General features: G+C 41.6%; 1 protein-coding gene across 30 annotated transcripts in view; it reads left to right on the forward strand.

The window, feature by feature from the left end:
• Nucleotides 1-19823, forward strand: part of CACNA1C (calcium voltage-gated channel subunit alpha1 C) — a 482661-nt gene that overhangs the window by 28333 nt on the left and 434505 nt on the right. The window contains exon 1 of one of the 30 annotated variants that reach the window (XM_066990242.1): nucleotides 15091-15703. The exons of 28 other annotated variants lie outside the window; for them this stretch is intronic. In XM_066990242.1, the coding sequence (XP_066846343.1) occupies nucleotides 15655-15703 (49 nt within the window). In that variant the 5' untranslated portion in view covers nucleotides 15091-15654. Of the gene's footprint in view, nucleotides 1-15090; nucleotides 15704-16803; nucleotides 17430-19823 lie in introns of those variants that run through there. One more of the 30 variants, XM_066990245.1, reaches the window with a different exon arrangement.

The raw sequence follows: 19823 nt of genomic DNA on the forward strand, positions 1-19823 counted from the left end.
CGGTACCTTAGTGTCAAGTACTGAAGAAACACACAAATAAAATATATCGAACATTCTTTTTTCCTTTTTTTTTTTTTTTCGAGGGGAAGGAGGGATGTCTAGTACATCTCTTTTATTCAAATGCACTGACTGTATTGTAAGATATACTCTGGCTTATCCTTTGGAACTTTGGCAGTTTCCATGTGTTTGGTAAGCTACAAAACGAGAAGGTGTCTGTAATAATGAAGGTCTTAAGTAATTCAGAGGTCATTGATCTTTGTCTGATTACTTAACGGTAGTTGTCACTTGGGTATTAAGGATGACCACGCTCTGCTGCCTCGCTGTTCTGTTTTTAATCGAGTAAATGATTCAGGAGCACCTTCTCTGTACTACTTGTAAGTAACTTCAATGTGTTGGCGCTTCATAGGCCAACATTATAGTTAGTGAATTCTTGAGTACCCAGTGTTTTCCCCCAGTATTTCAGCTTTTAACTCATGGCTCAGTTTGCTTGGTGATGTTTTTTTTGTTGCTGTTGTTAATTTTTTCCTGTTTGTTGTTACTGTTTTTGTTTTCCTCCATTCAGAACTGAAGATAGCTTACTTAGAGGAACATGGAGTGCATTTTTCTTTATCCAATATTCTGTGACACAGCTGTGTTGAAAGTGGTCCCCTCAGCCACATGTAACATTCAGAATAAATAATATTCAGAATAAGAATAAAAATCTTTAGTCCCACCCTGCTTATCTATGTGATTTCCAGTGGGAGATAATTCAATTGGTGACATGTTCATGATGTGCATTTTTAGTTTTTCCATGTCCAGTTTTGCCAGATGTGCAGACCATGACAGGCAAAATAGTCTTTACTTTTGTCTGAAAGAAGCTGAATTAGTCTTTGGCACTAGTTCTAATTGTTTTAAGTTACAAAACAACTCTTTTCCCTTCTTTTAACCCTATACAAAGGATGGGGCTGCTAGTGTTGCAAAATAATTGAGTCAGAGCCTGTTGCAATTGAAAGATGATTAGTTTCTTGTGTTTGTGTGTGCTCTGATGTGAATTAAACCAATCTATTATGTCTGTTTTGTGTTTTTTAGGGATGCACGATTTTTATGTGAAACTTGCAAAAGCAAGCACAGTTCACTGATGTTTATTAGTGACCTTGTCTTGTCCTTTGAATTATGGACAGTCTGCTTTGAACATGGGGAAATGCTACTAGCGGTCATTATGTGGATGTTCGTTTTTTGTAGATGTTTAACCTCTCAAAGGCTCTGCTGCGGTTATAGATGTTAAAAAAAAAAAAAAGATACTGAGTTATGGGTGTTTAAAGCTGAAATATTTATAGAAGCAGTTTTTATTTAAAAATAGCATTTGTGCCTGAGAAGATCAGATGTACCACTTCAGTATGAAAAACAAAACCAGATTTTACTTGATATTATTAATAGAAATTGCATGAAATTTGATAATGTAATTTAGTTAAAAATATTTTATTCCAGTCTAGGTTTTGGAGTGTTTTTGTTACTAAATGGTGTAAAAAAAAATAAAAATATAAAGATGTGATTCTTTTTAAATCTTTATAAAATCTTTATACATTTTTTATTGTGTTTATAGTTACAGGTTACAAAGACAAATTTTTGGCTTAGTGTTTACAAAAGAAGAAAATATGCTGAGTATCAGAACATATACCATAGACATTAAATCTTTCAAATTAAAACATAGGGAAGTGATATTAGAAAAATAATATTGCTTACTATGGGCAGATGGCATTGCCATCTACCACCAATGAAGTGCTCTAAATTAAGAAGAAAATATGTCTTAGAAATAGATCAAAATTTAAAACTATTATTTAAGATCGAAAATTTCCTTGATTGCCTGTAGGAGTTGTTTACGTGGACTTTTAATATTAAGGATGGATTTTGAAAATGGAAAATAACACAAGAAATCCTGAAGTCATCATGGATTTGAAGTCACTGTTGAAGTTGATTAATATTTTATCTGAATGATTGCTAAGCACTGAGGGATTGGCCCAATTCATTTTAAGATAGAGCTGTAGTATCAAAAATGTATCCAACTTTGAGTTGCTGTTCATCAGAATGGATGTTCAGTAAGTGATGACAGGAATGAAGGTCTGAGCCTTGGTATATTCTTCACATACAGCAGATGTAATGAGCAAGGCTTATACTCTAACAGGGTTTTTTTCATTTTCCCACAATTATCCATTATTAGTGTGGTTCAATCCAGAGGTGTGTTAAGGCTTCGTAGCTATCCATTATTAGTGTAGTGCAATCTAGATGTGTGTTAAGGCTTCGTAGCATAAGGTGCTGCTGATTTATGATATTAGAAATGCTTCCTGACTGAAGCAGTCGGATGCTGATGGGACTGAAAGAGTTGAAAAGAATCCTGTATTTCTCTTTTAAGGATCAGGTGAAGAACATAACATACTGTGTTTGTTTCCTGCACAATGAAAGAAACTCCTCAGCCTTTGTGAAGTGTCAAATTGTGATGGGGAGTAAAGTAGATGACTGTTGTGAGTTCTGCTTTGGCTTTCCAAATACTGCCTTAGAGCATATTTTGGAGTTTAGAAGGGAAGTGCCCTTGAAGCAAAGATCCACGACCCCAAATAAAAAATTTAAATTGGAATCTGTTTTGAATAGGGTTTTTGCTCCACTTTCTTCAATATTTGAAAATATTCCCAGTATTACAATAGCGCTCTCAGAAAAATTCTGAAGGAAAGAGTCTTTCTAAAACTTTAGGTACCAAGTATGGACACCAAAGCCTATCTGAATACAGAGAAATTCCCGTGTCAGGTTTCCTTAGAATGACAGAGCTCCTTGGCTCTGCAGCCCTATCCTCAAAAAGAGTGAGGCGCAGCGTTCTTGATTAGTCAAGAGAAGGCAGCATGCAACCATTAATATTAGCTGCATCACATCACACCATCTGGCTACACCAGCTTGGAAATGATGGCCTGTATTCTTTAGTCACTGCTGACAGGAAACAGCAAATTAATTGGAATTACAACTGTGATTTACCTTTTACCCCTTACTCTTGAATCTCCATCGTCTGTCATTCATTTTGTCTTTGAAAGTCTTAATACTTCTAACTGTATTGATTTATTAAGCAAAAAGAGAATATTTTGTTGTATGCTGGAGCATTAAGTATATAAAGAACAAAAATTAGTTAGATGATGATGCAGAAAATAATTTAAAAACACACACAAAAAACATAGACACCCAAGTGTTTGTCTCTTTAAACTACAAAATTGAATAAATGAATGACTTTCTTCTGTGAGGGTCCATTTAACATTTATTCTCAGAGGTAATTTATGGACACGGGAATGTTAGCAGATAAGAGTACTGCTAGGCAGCCACCTACTCATCTGTTCATTTCCTAACACATAATCAAACTGGTACCCTGGCTTTCTTTGAAAATACATTTGATCTTACCATCATAAGTATGGTCTTGTTACAAGCAATTTTTCCATGATCCCTGCAATTTGGTCTGGTTGAATCCGAACATGAAGAACAAGATCTTATTCACTGTCTTCATAGGTGCTGTAAATTAATAAAGCATTGCAAGGCACGGGCTAAAAGAGTTAAAATACTATATAGGGATTATGATTTGGTTTTCCACTCTAGCGTAGTCCAGCTTTTTGTTTCTCTGCTTGCTGCATTACCTGGAATTGTACTCTTGCAAAATAAGCAGTTGAGACTTATTAATCAGATGAGACTTCAAGTAGGATTTAGGGTGATACCAGGTGTAGTGAAGCTAGTGAGCAGGTTGCATTTTCTCCTGGAATAAGTACTGAGCCAACAGACCTATATGCTTTGGTTTCCTCTGTGCTCCCTAATGTGCTGCCTTTCAACTGTCATATACATCTGATAACTCAATTTATGGTCATTATAGACCTCACTGAACTTTTTAGTCAAGTTTAGAGGACCAACCTGATTTCCTGTTCTCATAATTATATTCTGACTAAATTTTTGCAATAGCTAAAGAACTTCACAAGGCATTCTCACTTCCAAGTCTCAAAGTACCATGCGGCATTAATACAAAAGGAAGCTGTAACTCAAGTGTCAGTTCTATCTTTATGACTAGTAAAATGATTTTAAACATTTTTTTGCATTTTTGAAGTTTTTTTGGATGCAAGGCATTGAATATTATTAGTGACTCTATATGACACTACTGCAGTCTATGGGAACTATGAAGTTCCCATATCATCATCTTTCATCATCTTTTTCATCTTTCTCTGAAAGACTGAGAAACCAACAACATGGGGAATCACGAGTATGTTCTTACTAGTGCCAGAACATCAGCTCAAGCTGATTGCTCCTTTGTGTCACTCTTAGGGCAGGAGCGTGATTCATCACTTCCATTTTGCTGAATACTGAAGTGCAGATGCATCTTTATGGGTTAGATTTTACTTCCGTTGAAAACTAAAAAAGGATCCTGATCTCATTTATAATAAAGTAAGTTGGGAGTCACTTGGTAGAACTGATAGACCTACATCAGTGTCACTTTGTGTGAGCTCTTGTCACACTTGACAGCTTCACTGGAAATAGGTTTGCTCTCAGCAAGCATTTATTTAGTTCAATTGAAAAGTACATATATTTCCAACGGATTGGGGAACAAATGTGGATCCTGACTGTTATTCTCCAATAAAATATTTGCAAAATAATTTAATTGAGCATGTTTAAGCCAAGTGTTCTTCCTGTGTGAAAGTTCAGGCACAGTGTTGCTGTCGGTGAACAATCAGGCTTGACCACCAGCCCGCTTCCATTTTGACACTAATACCACCTACTATAGTGTGCTCAATCCTCCATCTTTAGAACTGCCTTGATGACTACCTTGTTTTGATATGTTAGGCCAGTTAAGCTGCAAAAATCTGGCTTAAAAATAGCGATATGATTTTAAAGTGATTTTTGAAAACTGGAGTAGCACAGAAGAAAAAAAATGTTTATATATGGTTACAGACCTATTTCTGTAGAGCTATTTCTGGTAAACTGAAGTTATCTGATACCCTAGAGTAGCATAAAAGGGAAGATTGATGTAAGTAGACAGTCATTTCTGGCTGTGGTCAGGATAATCTTACTGCCATGTCTTTGGGTCACTAGGTCATACAGGTTTTTTTCTTTAGTATTCTTTTTCTATCCACCGATTTTGAGAGCAGAATTTCCCTTCTAGCTTCTTCCTTCTTCAACTAATTAGTGTCTTTCACTTCTAGACATCAGTCAGGCTGCAAAGCAGCAGTACAGTAATGTACTGCTAAATACAGATGTACAAAATGTGAAATCTGTCAGTCCATCCCTTGGGCACCAGTCTATACCTGCTCATGTTAGAACAACAGTCACATGTCTTATTAAATCACGTACACTTTGTGCATCCCATGTACTGTGGATTTGCTCCGTTATATACTGCGTAAGCTTCGCTGGTGTGCTTGTGCTGATAAGCGCTCCTTCCTCAGGCTGCAGGGAAAACCAGCAGCCCCTGTTGTGCATGGCAGCTATTGCCATAAGCACTACAGACTTGAATGGAAGACAAATGGAATCAAAGGGACATAGTAGTCCCACAGCATTTAACTACTCATTTTCTATGTCCTCAAACTGTACCAGCCTGGAACGTGCAGGCGATACTTTTCCTTTGGGATGGACAGACAGCACTGACTCATAAAAAGTTCAGAGCACTGATAACTCCATCTTCCTCCAAAGTTCAAGCTGTGTTTCTGCAGGAGATGGCAGCAGATGATACAGTAATTGTAAAAGAGGCTCTCCTAGGAGACTGAAAAGGAAGGGGGGGGAAAAAGAAAACAAACCACCAAACACACCCTATTTCTGCCCAACGGATGCTCAGTTAAATAGCAGAATGATCAAGACTTTGCATTATGATACAGACGGAACTGAGATTTTGATGCTTTTCTTACTTTAATGTAAGAGAAGCACCCTCCAGACTAAAGGAAGATAGTAAGGTCCAGCTGAAAGTGAATGAACCTTGTTTCACTTGTTCTTGTTTCAGAATCACAGCAAACCAATAGACATTTTGTACTGATCATGATAAAATAGACACCAGCAGTGTCTCCTTAAAAAAAAAAAAAGGCAGTTTTACCACCTTCACTAAATAGAAAGAGAACAGTTTGTGTTGGAAGGGACCTTGGGAAGTCACCTACTCCAAGCTCCCCTCCAAAGCAGGAACCAGCTTGCTCAGGGTTTTATCCAGTTGCCTTTGAAAACTTTCAAGCATAGAGATGCTACAGCCCCTCTGAGAATCCAGTGTCTGACAGTCTTCAGGGTGGAAAAAACGTTTACTTTCTGCTGGCTTGGACCGTGTTGTGTTTTTAGTTTATGACCGTTGTTGCTTGTGGCTAGTGTAAAGAGCCTGGCTGTGTTGCTCTGGAAATCTAGAAAAAGAAACTAAGGAACTGGATAGGGAGACTTTTTCAGGGCTTTCGTCATTCAGGAGCTACGCCCGAAATTTTCATCTTGCTTTCACTTGGTCAATCTCCTTCTGAAGTTGGAAGACTCAGACTGTCTCATAAAAGCACGAACATATGGGATATAAAGGACATCTGGAAAGGAAGCAATAGGAGAACAAAGTGGGAAATTCAACTTTTTGTTCCTGTTTTCTTTGCAACTTACTCCATGTGCAACTTCAAGCTAGACATCCCACCCCATTTGTAAGATTGCAATGATAAGCATCACCATAGTTTATCAGGTTATTGGTTTAATGCCCAAAAATCTGAATCAGGATCAAGGTCTGAATTCTTTACAAAAGTATAAGATGTGACTCCTATTTCTTTTGATTTAAAAAAACAATGTAGAAAATGGAGGAGCATGGACTGGGAAGGCGGGATAAAGGCAAGGAATGAGGTAATGCATTTACATGTGTATGTTATATATATGATTGGCATAATCTTTTAATTCTCTTTTGATTTCTATTTTCCTTAGGAATTTTTTTCCCAAGGTCTAAAAAAGGAAACTAAATAAGGACTGAAAAATTCTATGGTGCTCTGAAAAAGGTTTTGTTATGAGTAATAGCTCAAGCAGCCTTAGCTGTTCATGTAGCCTAATCTGAACCCTGCCTATTTTGATACTTTGCAGAATACTGTAGTCTTGATTAGCTGGTGAGAAGGCAACGAGTTTCACCCCCTGTGTAAAACTCTTACTATTTAAGTTCCAGCAGAAAGTGGTCTTCCTCTACCTCTTGCTTACTCTCACCCTAAAAGCACTGCTCATAGATAAACCTGCCTTCTTTTGTGTGTGTGTGTTAGGAACCTGGTCATTCTTGGTCTCATGCAGTTCTTGAGAAGCAACTCAAACTAGTGTACACATCTGATGGCATTATAAAATAACTGAACTCTTAACTATTTATATTAAGGAAATATAAATATTTCCTTCAAACCATGTGGAATTAGTGAGTGAGTGAAGATTTTAGAGAAGAGTTGTTTATTTGTTTCATTTTGCTTGTCTACATGTTTTAGCGAAGATGGGAAGAAACGAAAGGGGAGACATAAATAAACTCTTCTGCTTGCATGCTGGAAGGATCGTTTAAACAATAGTAGAACATTTTTCTCAGCTTCTAAAGTTACAGATTTTTTTGGAGAAACTGTAAACATAACAAACATCTCTTATGCTGTGTTGATTCAAAACCTACCTAACTGTGTTATTCCCCAAATCAAATAATACTCTCAACTTTGCTGCCTGGCAATCCACCTATTTTACTGCTTCTATTCCGTTAGAGTTCCGCTGGAGCTAAGGAAGCTTTGGAGGACGTATATATATACATACATACATATATACGTATATATATATTCAGGAGACCACCCATTACATATTGCTACAAACATTTGGAATATTCTGCAGCAGTCATAGAGTTTACAAACAGTGATAGCCACACAATCAATGTAAAATTAAACCCATTTGAACAACTGTTCTGTGCAAGCCCAAATCCATGCTGTTGGGGAGGATTTAATTTATGCAGTGTTCAGGAATCTTTCCAGGATGTCTTTAATATCTCTCCAGCAAGATACACTTTAAAACACTTCGTTTTACACTTTCAGAACTTCTGTAATGCTTTAATAAAGTCCCACTAAATGAGATTTTGGATGTCCTAGGAGAACAATTAGTTAAGATGAAACCATAATGAAATGTACAGTTATATAGCTGATGATTTAACCAATTCAATTAAGGTCTGTGTTGCATTTGCTTGTGGTGTTTTGATGATGATTTTTATGGAAATAGAGAGAGCTCTTCTGAGCAATTTATTGGAACTAATTTTGTTTTAAAGAATGGTTTGCAAGGAAAGGCTTTTGCTCACTTCAGTGCAAGGCTTAGGTAGTACTGAAATAACCCTGGACTGACTATAGTCTGTAACCATACGGTTCTGGAAAACGGGATTGAAATCTCACAGGGCTGCCTATGGAATATACCTTTAGCTTAGTGTTGTTATTCAGCTAAATGTGATTACCGATCATTTAAACAGGATGCAGTAGGAGAACTGTTTTAGATCAGGTTCAAGATTACATGAGTTAAAGGTGCCACAGTTGAAACAGACTGATTGCTGGGTGAGTTATGATTGTCTCCATTTTCGAAAGAAACAATTTTTTTGGGGAAAAAAACACACAGAAGAACACCGCAAATGCTGCAGTATAATCGCATTCATTTACAGAACAAATTCAGACCTTCAATATAGAATAGAAAGATCAATTGTACAAAATGAAATGCTTGACATTGTATGTAAGGCCAAAATCTCAGTAACTGACTATACTAATAGATTAATCTAATCACCTTCCTTGCAGCTGATACATAAGACCATGTATTTTTAGACCATTTCATCTTGTTAGCGACTATTGAAGATCCTCCAGAATCTGTCAGAATTCCCAAGTCTTACCTTCTGCGAGTCTGTCAATGACTTCCTTTGTTTGACAAAGAAGATTTAGGAGTTCCAAAAATCTACTTTTGATGCTAAAAAGAAGGAACCTGGTGTTATAGCCTGCTCCTACATCCCCCTTCCTTTCCCTCTCAGCTTATAACTCTTACACTTGGAATTGGTTGTACTGTCTAAATGTAATTTCTGCATTGCCTTCTTATTTTGGCTTTGTGTGGTTTTCATTGTTTAATAATTAGATCCACAGTGGTTTCAAAACACCAATGTCCTGTAATCCTTCTAGTCACTGTGAAGTATTCCTCAACAGCTTGTGTAAATTTACTCTTTGAATAATCCACCCCTTCAAAAAAAAAAAAAGTCCTTCATATTTGCCATAGATCTCAGTTTGTGTGGAACTTGGTTATGAGTAGGATACAAAATACTCAGGAATATGTAGTTTGTAGAACTACATTAGAAAATGAAGAAAATATTACTATTCTAATCTTTGTTGTGTAAGCAATGACAATTAAGATATCATTCAAACTGTTGAGGATGGTTTTTTTCTGGCCCAAGGGTAGGCTGATTGGATTAAAAGTACATTTCTTTTTGTAGATACTATTGTAGACATTATTAGGTCATTCTTTTGTTTAACTGATGATTTTAGGCTATTATTGATGGTAATTATTTTCCTTTCTCTTTAATTTTTTATTTTAATAGCTAATAATGAACTGCTGGGTTTAAATCTTTCTATCTGTACATATCCCAATCTGGATAAACCCAGTGATTCTCTTTTACAAAATAGAAGCAGTACAACACTCTCTGTTAAATTCAAGCCTTTCCCTTAAGCTTTTATGGCACAGTTACTAACTGACCTTTTCCATTTTTGAGGAGCAGGGATGACTTCTGTATCAAAATTCTGAGGAGCTGTTAGACCTGCCTTAGTCACTAATTAGCGCTATGGCCAGATGTCTGTGATGACCATGGCATAATGAATCTTACCTTACAGAGTCATGAAAACTGTCACAAATTCTCAAGTCTGAGAAACGCAATGTATTTACATTTTGCTTCAGATAAATGTCTCCCGTTGCTTCAGTGTATTTAAGCATTTGTTTGCTGCTACACTTCAAATTGGTCCATGAATTCATTAAACACTACCCGGTAATCATTAAAGACTAATCACCTATTTACAATGATAAATGGCAAGTTCTTTCATTCCTGCAATTGGAATTAAAAAATCGCCACTGCCAAAACCTACTGGAATCATCTGTATGGATTACAGCTGAAAACTAAGATAGCTCACATGATTTGAATAAAATCCTACTTTTAGATATCCCACTTACTTTCTAGAAGCTTCTGCAGTCTAGAAAATCAAAACCTACCTAAAGATTCTCAATTTCTACGTATTTTCTACTTACCCCTCTTCTGTGTCTAATGACAATTTATTCTAATTATTAGCAACTTTCCTATCCAGTTACCAGTGTTTTCATTCTTTCCTTTATTTCCCTTTAGGTCTAATAATTTCTGTTGTTTACCAATACTAGGCCTTAGACCATACCAATATGATGATAAATTCTCCTTTTAATATTTTGTTGTTGCTTGTTGACATTTTAATGTACATATAAAAGCTAATGACTAAAACTTCAATATGAAAGATACGGTTAAGTTTCCCAAGTTGCCTTTGAAAATCAATGTTTCTGACTAAAAAAATGTCAAAAAATCCTGTGCATATGGCACTGTTCCAGACTTTAAGAAATGAAATCATCTACAAATCTTGATCATAAACCTCCCTTTTCTCTTGCATCCCATATATATATATATATATTTTTTTTCTTGAGGAAATTCCCTCTGTTTCAGCTAGCTTGTAGTTTTGAAAGGTCTCCAGTTTCCTGATCGCACTCTGAAATACCCCTAGACAGGACTATTAAAATTCCAATTAAAATTAAGCCACTAAAGCAAAATTTTCAGATAAATAATATTTTTAGAAATCCACACTCATAGATGTGAACACGAATTTTTTTCAGTAACAACTGGTAAAGACAAATAGAGTATGATATTCACGCTTCTAGGTGACATGGCGTTGAGAAGAATCACAAGTAGCTTTGAGAACAATTCTAAACAGAGCGGTCTTGATATAGGGGAAGAATTTGCTACCATCAGTATTTGATTTACAATAAATATGTTGTAGTCATGCAACTCCAGAACACACCCTGTGTTTCCATTATACTGTCTGTGGACCAGCAAGGTGGTGCTGTCAGAGTGACAGATGGTTGTTAAGGGTATTATACTGTTCATGCAAGCTAGTTCTTTTAATGTATCCAGGACTGATCAGCCTATCATTTTAGGCTGGAGTGCTTAAAGGGTAAAGGGAACAGACACTAGATAGAACTCAGAATTACTAACTTGTTAACCCTTGAAAAAAGGAAGGTCAATGTCTTTGGAAAGATTGCACTGTGTTTGTATCCCATCTATTTAAACTGGTGATCAAAAAATCCCATCACTTTCAGTGCAAGAAAGTGCTGATTCTTAAGGGAAGCCATCTCTGTTAGTTGCTAGAGGTGCAAAGCCTTAAACCGGGGCGGGGGGGAATCAGCAAGGTAGTGGAGATCTCTGGTACTGTTTCTCTGAGCTGGGCCTTCAAATGTGAAATAATTACATTTGTATTGTAAGCCTTAATACTATTTCTGGGGATAAATATGCTCATTTTCTACTCTTGAATCATTTACCTTCTTATTTTATAATAACAGGGACAACTGCCAAAATAGAGTGAACATACTGCAATGTTAGAGCTAGATAACTTATGCAGGCCCAATGAAAACCCTAGATCATTTTAAAAGTACTGAGACTGCTGAAAAGAGCCTTTCAAATAATTTTGTAAGTTATAAAAGCAGTTCAATGCAGAGTTGTTATACATCCTTGTCTGTATTCATCCCATTACTTTCTAGCCCCAGCTTTAAATATGAGCAAGACAGGAGCTCTTCCTTTTTGCTTCAAGATGTTCTCGTCCGCAACCTGTTTGGGAGATTTCTGTTCTGAAGATGGATGTGGCTTCTGATGCTGGATTTTGAAGAAGCTGTTGTGCCCAGTGCGCACTATATATGGTTGGTTAAGAGGGAAGGAGTGCAGCATCGTACACAGAACAACAACAAAAAAATCCTCATATGCAGAATGGGCTGCTGCATGTGAACATCATGACTCTACAAATCATCTCTGACACTTTGTAACTTTAAATAGATATTTCTCAGAAATCTCTGTCTTGGTGCTTTATATGGCCCTTATTACTATTGTTCTCAATTGCAGAACAATTCTCCTCCTAGCATTCTTGTGGATCAGAGAACTAGTATCTCCGCTTTATGGCTGGCCTAAGGCCAGATGTGCATTGGATGGGTTATACAAGCTAGGGTCATCTGTGTAGAGGAAGTCCAAGAGCACAGATTCAGGCTGGTGTGAGATACTCTTGTGTCTGTTCATAACCCTATCCATCCTACCTCTAAGACTCTTGGTTGCTGTATCAGGCAAGGACTAAGATCTTTCTATCTTTCTCTTTGAGTGTGTACTGAAATATTATTGTACTGAAGTATAATACTGAAGTATTATTTCATAATTTAAGACCTCTCTCACTTGTATACCCATCTTTGGGCTGTGTTTGAGGGATCTGACTGATGAGGGCTAAATGTGCTTCCCCTTCAGAAGGCCTTAAAGCTTTTTTAGAGCATCAGTCCTCCAAAAGCAATAGGAAAGCTGCTGACTTGCTTCAGCTGTGTGCTCTGCCTTTGGAGTAGTGGCCCCGAATGTACCCAGTCAGAGAACTCAGGATTCAGAGACCGTGCAGTGGAGGGCTGTTGTCTTCTCTGAAGTCTCTGAGCTGCTGCTCTGGCATCTAATGAAATCCTTTCTGCACTATTTCTAGGAAAAGGAAAGAAACAAATTTTAGGCCAATTGACTTTTCCCATTTTCTGCAGAGGAAAAAGCCTTGGGTTATATCCTGTGAGAATTATTATTAAATGTGAATTTCAGTAATATGTTAAGAAAAATCTTACAAGCACCTTTTACTTCAAATGTCTCCTCTTTACCAAACCTGTTTTCATGAACTACTTCTTAGTGTACTTTGACAGTACCAATGCTTTAGGGGAAGGCATGATGTTTGCTGTTATATCACCTGATTCTCCTTCATTAGCAGGATCCATCTTAATCCTGAAGTTTCTTTCTGCTTCTCCATATAGAAAATTATTTGCATCAGAAATGCTGAGTAAGAAAACCTCAAGTTGTAGTACAATTTTATTTATGCTGAAGAAATTAATGCTAGCTAATATTCTTGTTTCTTGTTCTATTTTTTTTTCTGGATTTGATTTTTGGTAACTGGCCCAACTGTGTCCCATTGTGAGAGCTTGGCGGAGAGAAGGAGAAAGACTGGAGAAAAAGACTTGTAGGTGGCAGGGACAGCTTGTGTATGTGGCTGCATATGTATGTGAGCTGGCATAAGGCAAGGCTATGTGGATGTTAACTGTTTAACTAATGCAGTATATAAATCCTTAGCTAGCTGAGAATGTGACCTAAGGAGGGCAAAAATATATATATATATATTTATATGTATTTACAGGTGCCCCACCGGTGTTTGATTTCTGTGCAAGAGTGATCAGCGTGAACTTGATTACTTCCCCAGAGATTATGTCCATGCAAGGGTGAATCATATAACTCTTGGTTGACTCATGGCTTGAAAAAAATGGAATTAGCACAATTCAAAATGACAAGAATTTCTGTTCACAAGGAGAAAAATAAAATGTGTATTTACACAGCAGATTTAGGTAGCGAAGGATTTGCTGTCCTTCTGTAATGGTGAAGGGAGTGTTTTTTTTTTTTTTTTTAACAAGAAAAAGGCAACCAGAATTGAAAATGAAATCCAATATATTGCCATTCCACCTCTAGCTGTGATCTTGCTTGATCCTGTAAGTTAAATGGAGTAAGTGCATGTGACATTACTAGAGAAAACTAGACAATAGAGAACAGAGTATTTTAATTGCTCACAGGAATTCTTCCTTCTCTGTCAGAAACAAAGCCGCGTCTCTACGTGCTGTCAATGGTAATGTGTTGTTGCCAAATTACCTTTTGGATACCATCTAAAGCAGAAGTTGTGATGGCCAGTGGTTATCAGGAACAGAAATGGCCTCTTTTTAGGACAAGTGCTTTGGTTGCATCCAGTTTTTGGTAAGTGCTTTATGCCTATTCCAGTTTCTCTTGTAGTTCCAAGTGGACTTGTGTTCTTGCTGCTTTGGCTAACTGTGTTAGGTGTTGCTGTTTTCTATTATATTTTGAGTTGCATCTGCGAGACAGCTACTTCAAAGTGGTGGAGGAAACAGTTTCGAAAAGAGACATATTTGATAAATCCCGCTGAAGTCCAGTCGTAGGGAAGGCGCTAAGCTCATTCTAAAGCAACTCTTTTGGAGAGGTATTGCCACCTTTGCAATGCTTGGAGAAAAATGATCTGTTTCTCGTGTAGGTGGGAGCGGAGACCGTGAGCAGGGGGAGAACCCCTGTGTCAAGCTGCAGACAGGGTGCTGGGTGCTCGAGGGCTCTGAGGGCTGCTCTCTTGACCCAGAAGTCGATAGCCCGGGCCCTGCAGGTGATGTGACACCCCGGGTGGTGACCCCTGGGGGACTTGGAGTGCCCTTCGCTTCTTGGGCGGCGAGCCCCGCATCTCTCCTTAACATGGCACCTCTGATTCCAGCCCTGTTGACCGGGGGCTGCCTCCTCATCCCCTTTGGTTTCGAAGAAGTCCTCTCGTCTCCCTGCAGAGGCTCCAGGCACGGCGGGCCGAACGACAGGGATAACGAAGGCGCCGGGGCGCTTCGGTGCTTCCGGCACGGCTTTTGCAAATCCTTCCCTGCTTAATCTCCTCCGACATCTGCGCATCCTCCGGGCATCTCCCCGTGCCCTCCTGCCGCTGCCCACACCCGCTGTCGCCTGCGCCCCAGCCGGGGGTCGCCCCGTCCCCGCGGCGGCGCCCAGGAGCGGGGCCGGGGGGCGGTGGCGGTGTCGCCGCCGTGTCGCCGGGTGTCGCCGCGGCCCCGCTCCCCTCCGCTGTCCCCCCGCTCCCCCTGTGACGTCACGTCTGTGGCGGAGAGCGCGGGCTGCGCGCAATTTTGGGAAGGGGGGGCGGCGGCGGCGGCGGTGGTGGCTGCGCGCTGCCGCCGCAGCTGCAACATCTGGAAGCGTTCAGCGCGGCTGTCTGCCGGCGGGAGGCGGCGAGCAGGCAGCGGGGAGGGAGGGAGGGGAGGGAGGCAGGCAGGCAGGGGGAGAGGGAGGGAGCGAGGGAGGGAGTAAGGGGCTGGGACTGTGCTCTCTTCCTCTGCAGAAACAGCTCCCTGCCAACACAACGCGCTCAGAATGGCTTTGAAGAGGAGGAGCAGCAGCGTTTGAACATCTCTCTTTTTTTTTTTTTTTTTTTTTTTCTCCCCTCCTCCTTTTCTTACTCTTGTAGTTGGTGGATTTTAAAAAGACATTTAACCCTCAGAGGCTTGTCCTGGATGCTTTTGGGTTTTCTTTTCTTTCTTTCCCCCCCCGCCCCCCCTCTCTCCCGTTTCCCCCCTTCCTGTTCTTTTTTTATGGTTTAACAGCCAGAGGTGCTGTGCTAAATTCTTGGAAGGGGCCCGGATGTACTGAGGATGCATTGCAATTTCACTAAAGGAGGCAGTAGTGGAAAGGATCAGTTTTTGGTGTTTGATGCAATAATGGGAATCAGGTAATAATAAAAGGGGAAATTCTGCAGCTCCATTCTTCCTTGAATCTTACCAAGCCGATTTTCGGAGGGATTAATCTGGACTCGTTTTTAAATGGTCAATGAAAACAAGAGGATGTACATTCCCGAAGAAAACCATCAAGGTAAGCTCGAGATCCACCTCGGAGGCTCTAGCCGCCCATCTCTCCCCTACCCTTTGTCCGTGATCTTTTTCGCTTCGGCCCCGCTGCCCCCGCCGGCGGCAGGCGCGGGGCGGGCAGAGGACAGCCCTCGCCCCCCGTCCCCCTGCGGAGCACGCAGCTACCCGGGGCCGGCCGCCTTGCGGGGGGACCCCCGCGGCCCCTCGGGGGGCGGCCGTGTCACCGGGCTGAAGAAAAGTTGCTTTGAGGCGCCGCCGTCGTCTCCGGGAGGAGAGGGGCGAGCAGGGGCGGCCGTGCGCCGGGGCCGGAGGCGAAGTGCAGCTGCGGAGCCGCTCGCTCCGCCGTGCTGGAGGAAGGCGAACTCGGGGTGCAGCCGCCTTTAGGGCCGGTGCCCGCTGCCGCCGTCGGGGTCCGGCTTCCCGAGGAGCCCTTCACTGCTCTTACGCCGCGTCTAATCCCTCGCACGAAAGGAGAGGGGAAGGGGGAATTATCACGTAGCGGCAAGATGGGGATCGGAGTTGGGCTCCGCTTGGGGCAGCGGCTGCTCGCCCGGCTCCGCTCAGCACCGCCCGCATCATGGACCCCGACCCGCGCCGCTGCTCCTCGGCACCAGCGAACGTCGCCGGCTATTCCCCGTAGTACAACTTTGTTTGTCCAAACTCCAGGAGCCTCCCCGCCACCCTCCTCCGCCCAACCTCGACCTGCTGTTCCTGAAGTTATTTTTATCCCGCTAGCTACCTGCGTGCCCTCGCCCCCTCCCCTCCCCGCCAGCCCTGCCCGCACACCCACGGCGGTGTTGCGGAGCCGCCAGAGCCATTTCCTCCCCTCCCTCCGGAGGGAATGAGGTGCCGGGCCCCCACCCCATCCCATCGAGCCCCCCTCATTCCATAGGGACCCCCCCCCCGGGGCCAGCTGCCCCCTCGCCGCCCCCAGCCCTCTCCTCCCGGGCAGCCTCTCACCGCTGCCGGGGCCACCTCGCCTGCCCGCAAACAGCGTTCAGCGAGAACGTGTGCCCCCAATTAAATACAGATTAAAACGAAAAACCCCAAGCCCGGCACTCCCACCCTAGCCACTCTGTAGAAAGAAGGTGGGAGGGGAAAGGAGGAAGCGGCCCCCGATGCAGAGTGCTCCTGCCAAGCGGGAGCAAGCCCGCAGCACATGCATTCGGCAGCCGCCACTGGACTGCTCTTCCTGGACCGGAGCTGATGAAGTGGACGAAGAGCTCAGCCTCCATAGCAATATGCCAACGCTATGGCAACCCAAATTCTGCTCCCTCCTTATCAGCTGCAGTGATTATATAATTGGAGGAACAGTTTTGCATCTGTCTCTTGATGCGGATTGTCATTTCTGCCAGGTGAAAGGGCAACTTCCAAAGCAAACAAAATCAAGCAGGTGGAAGAAAGTTCTGTTTCCTGGTGGTGCTCAGGCTGCCATGTATTTACAATCTATTTTTGTTTTGTGCAAACAGCGCTTGAAAGGTTAAATTGATCAGTAGTCAGGAAAACCTGGTGGCAAGGAGATCAGAGCAAGCCAATCAGGATGTGGAACGGAGTAATTAAAGCAACCACAGATTTCCACTTGCAAGGTGGAGATCAAAAAGATGAGCAGAAGGCAAGCCTAGGTCTGTGGTGCTGGTCTGCTCCTCGTATATGAGGGGGAGGAGTGATTTAAGATAAGTGTCTCACTCGTGCATCCTTCTCAGTTGCTGGCAGCAGGATGAATGTTCCAGGTACTACTGATGCAAGACAATTTTGTATCTGTTCTTGAACTGTGAGCGACATGGCTAGGCCTCTGCCAGCCATTGCTTTCTGCACATGTCTGTTTGTAGCTAACTGCTTATCAGGCTACCTGGGCAGTCTGATGCTCAGGAGTCTGTACTGCGGGGGGCGGGGGGCAAGACAACAGTGGCTTCCCTAAAATAAATAAGATGTACTACAGACCATTATCAGACCATTATTTAGAAGGTGAGGGCTGCAGGGAGGAGGCTTGAAAATGCTTTGTTGACTCCTCAACTGCTAATATGAGTAGGCTTGTGTTATACTTGTTTTGTACTTTTTTGGGTGCCACTTAGCACACTGGAAATCTATTACACAAAAGTAAGATTTTTTTTTTTTGGATGCTAAAATATGAGCCTGCTGTGTTTTCAGTGCAGTATCATGTTACACAAAGAAAAGGGAGCTTGGAAGTATTATTTGTTGATGCTGAGATACTTTTCAACGTTTATTTTTGCTGCACAATGGAATATATTTTGATAACAATTAATTATTCATTATTACCACAGAGTATGTGTTTATCTAGAAAATGTTAAAAACAAAACCAAAAAAAATCCCACCCACCAATCCCAGAAAAAGCTTTCAAAACTAACTACATCACATTTAATGCACATATGGGACTTGGTGTAATCCTAGATGGGCGTCTTTAATGCACTCCCTCATAATATTTTGAAAAACCTGCTCCCGCAATTTAAAATGGAAAATCGGTCTGCAAAATCACGTTTCCCAGCCCTCCCGAGGGAGGGAACAGCATGAGTCAACCTGGCCTTCGGCGTGGCGAGTTTGAACCTCAGACGCCCAGCTCATCTCCAGCACCTAGCTAAAGCCCTCTGCTCGTTCTTCCAACCTTTCCTGGGGGGAGGCCGGCCCCGCTTTCGATCCGCGGGGTTTAGGGGCGCGGGGTCCCCGGGCGCTGCCTCCCCCAGGAGGTGGCGGTGCGGGGCCGCGGAGCCGGCCATGAGCCCCGCGGCGGCTGCCCGGAGGCGCGGCCGGCTCCGGGGTGCCGGCTCCCGGCTGCCGGGCGCAGCGCAGGCTGGAGCGGGCGGCGTTTTTTTGGCACGGGGCCCCGGAGCGGTGGTGGTGGTGGGGGGATCGGCCGTTCCCTCCAGCCAGCCTGCTCCGAGACGAAAGCAGCGCGACCGAGCTACCCCTTCCTTCAGTTTCAGCGAATGCCTTTGGGCTTTGTCCTTATTGCGTATTTTGAACAGATTGCTACCTGCTGCTTGTGAAAAGAACCCCCTCGGGTGTTTGTCGACCATAATTAGGTCTCCTTGCAACCTCCTTTCCTAACCCGCACGTATTTTGTTCTTGAAGTCTTCCTCTGCAAGACGCTCTCTTTGCAGTCCTCGTATCTTCCTAATTTTACAGATATGGGGCTAATTAGCATTCCCTTTATTTGTCAGAAGCCTGTTGATAGTGAGAGGGTCAAGTCACAAGCGTACTTCCTGATACGTTTTCTGACCTGAAGTGAGGGTCAAAACCATAAATATTCCCCTTAACTTTGCAGGTATAAATACACAGATGATTATGTACACTTCACTGCTGACTTCAGTTTAAGGGAAGAAATCTGTCTCATGCTGTGCTAGAAGACAAAACCCTTGTAGATACAATTAATTGGATGTTTGCTGTAATTTTATGCTTTATTTTCAGAATGCCAGTTCTATTTCCTGTATTTTTCTGGGGCAATTCTTGGACATGTAGGAGAAACTGTGCTCTTTCCATGGTGACAAAGTCATCAGGTTGGCAAGCTGAATTTTCAGTTCTGAGTATTTGTGTTGTCTTCTCATTTTGCTGTAAAGGTTTATCACAGTAGGCAGTAGTTGTGGGGCATAAAGTATACTGGGAATTGATTTGAAGCAAGAAATTGGAAAACAAGGATTTGTGGTGAGAAAAAAACCCAGAACCACTCATTGGAAACAAAGCACTAAAATTCCAGCCCCCCTGATTTAACAATAAATGTTGGCATTTATAAAATATGATCTTCTACCTCAAAGTACTTGGAACATTCAGTGTATTAAGTGTTTAATTCAATATGATATGAAATATATAAAAATATTAAATGTAATAGATAATGTTAAATAATGGTACTTAAGTGTTCTGTATAATACAGTCCACTGCATTTACTTTGAAAGTTACCGGTAGAGACTTCAGAAAAGTATTTAAGTGCTTTCAACCATTTCCTATCCTTTAAAGTACAAGTACTTGTTAGAAACATGGTATTTGAAGTATATACTTTTGAAAGATTTTCTTTTAAATGGTCATAGGTCATGGGGGCTGATTTGGGTCAAAAGCAATGCTTTTGACTGGTTCTTCCTGAAGTTTGTGAGTTTCTCCCATCACAAGCACCTGCT

Source organism: Anser cygnoides, chromosome 1 (assembly GCF_040182565.1).
Source record: "Anser cygnoides isolate HZ-2024a breed goose chromosome 1, Taihu_goose_T2T_genome, whole genome shotgun sequence".
Taxonomy (NCBI): domain Eukaryota; kingdom Metazoa; phylum Chordata; class Aves; order Anseriformes; family Anatidae; genus Anser; species Anser cygnoides.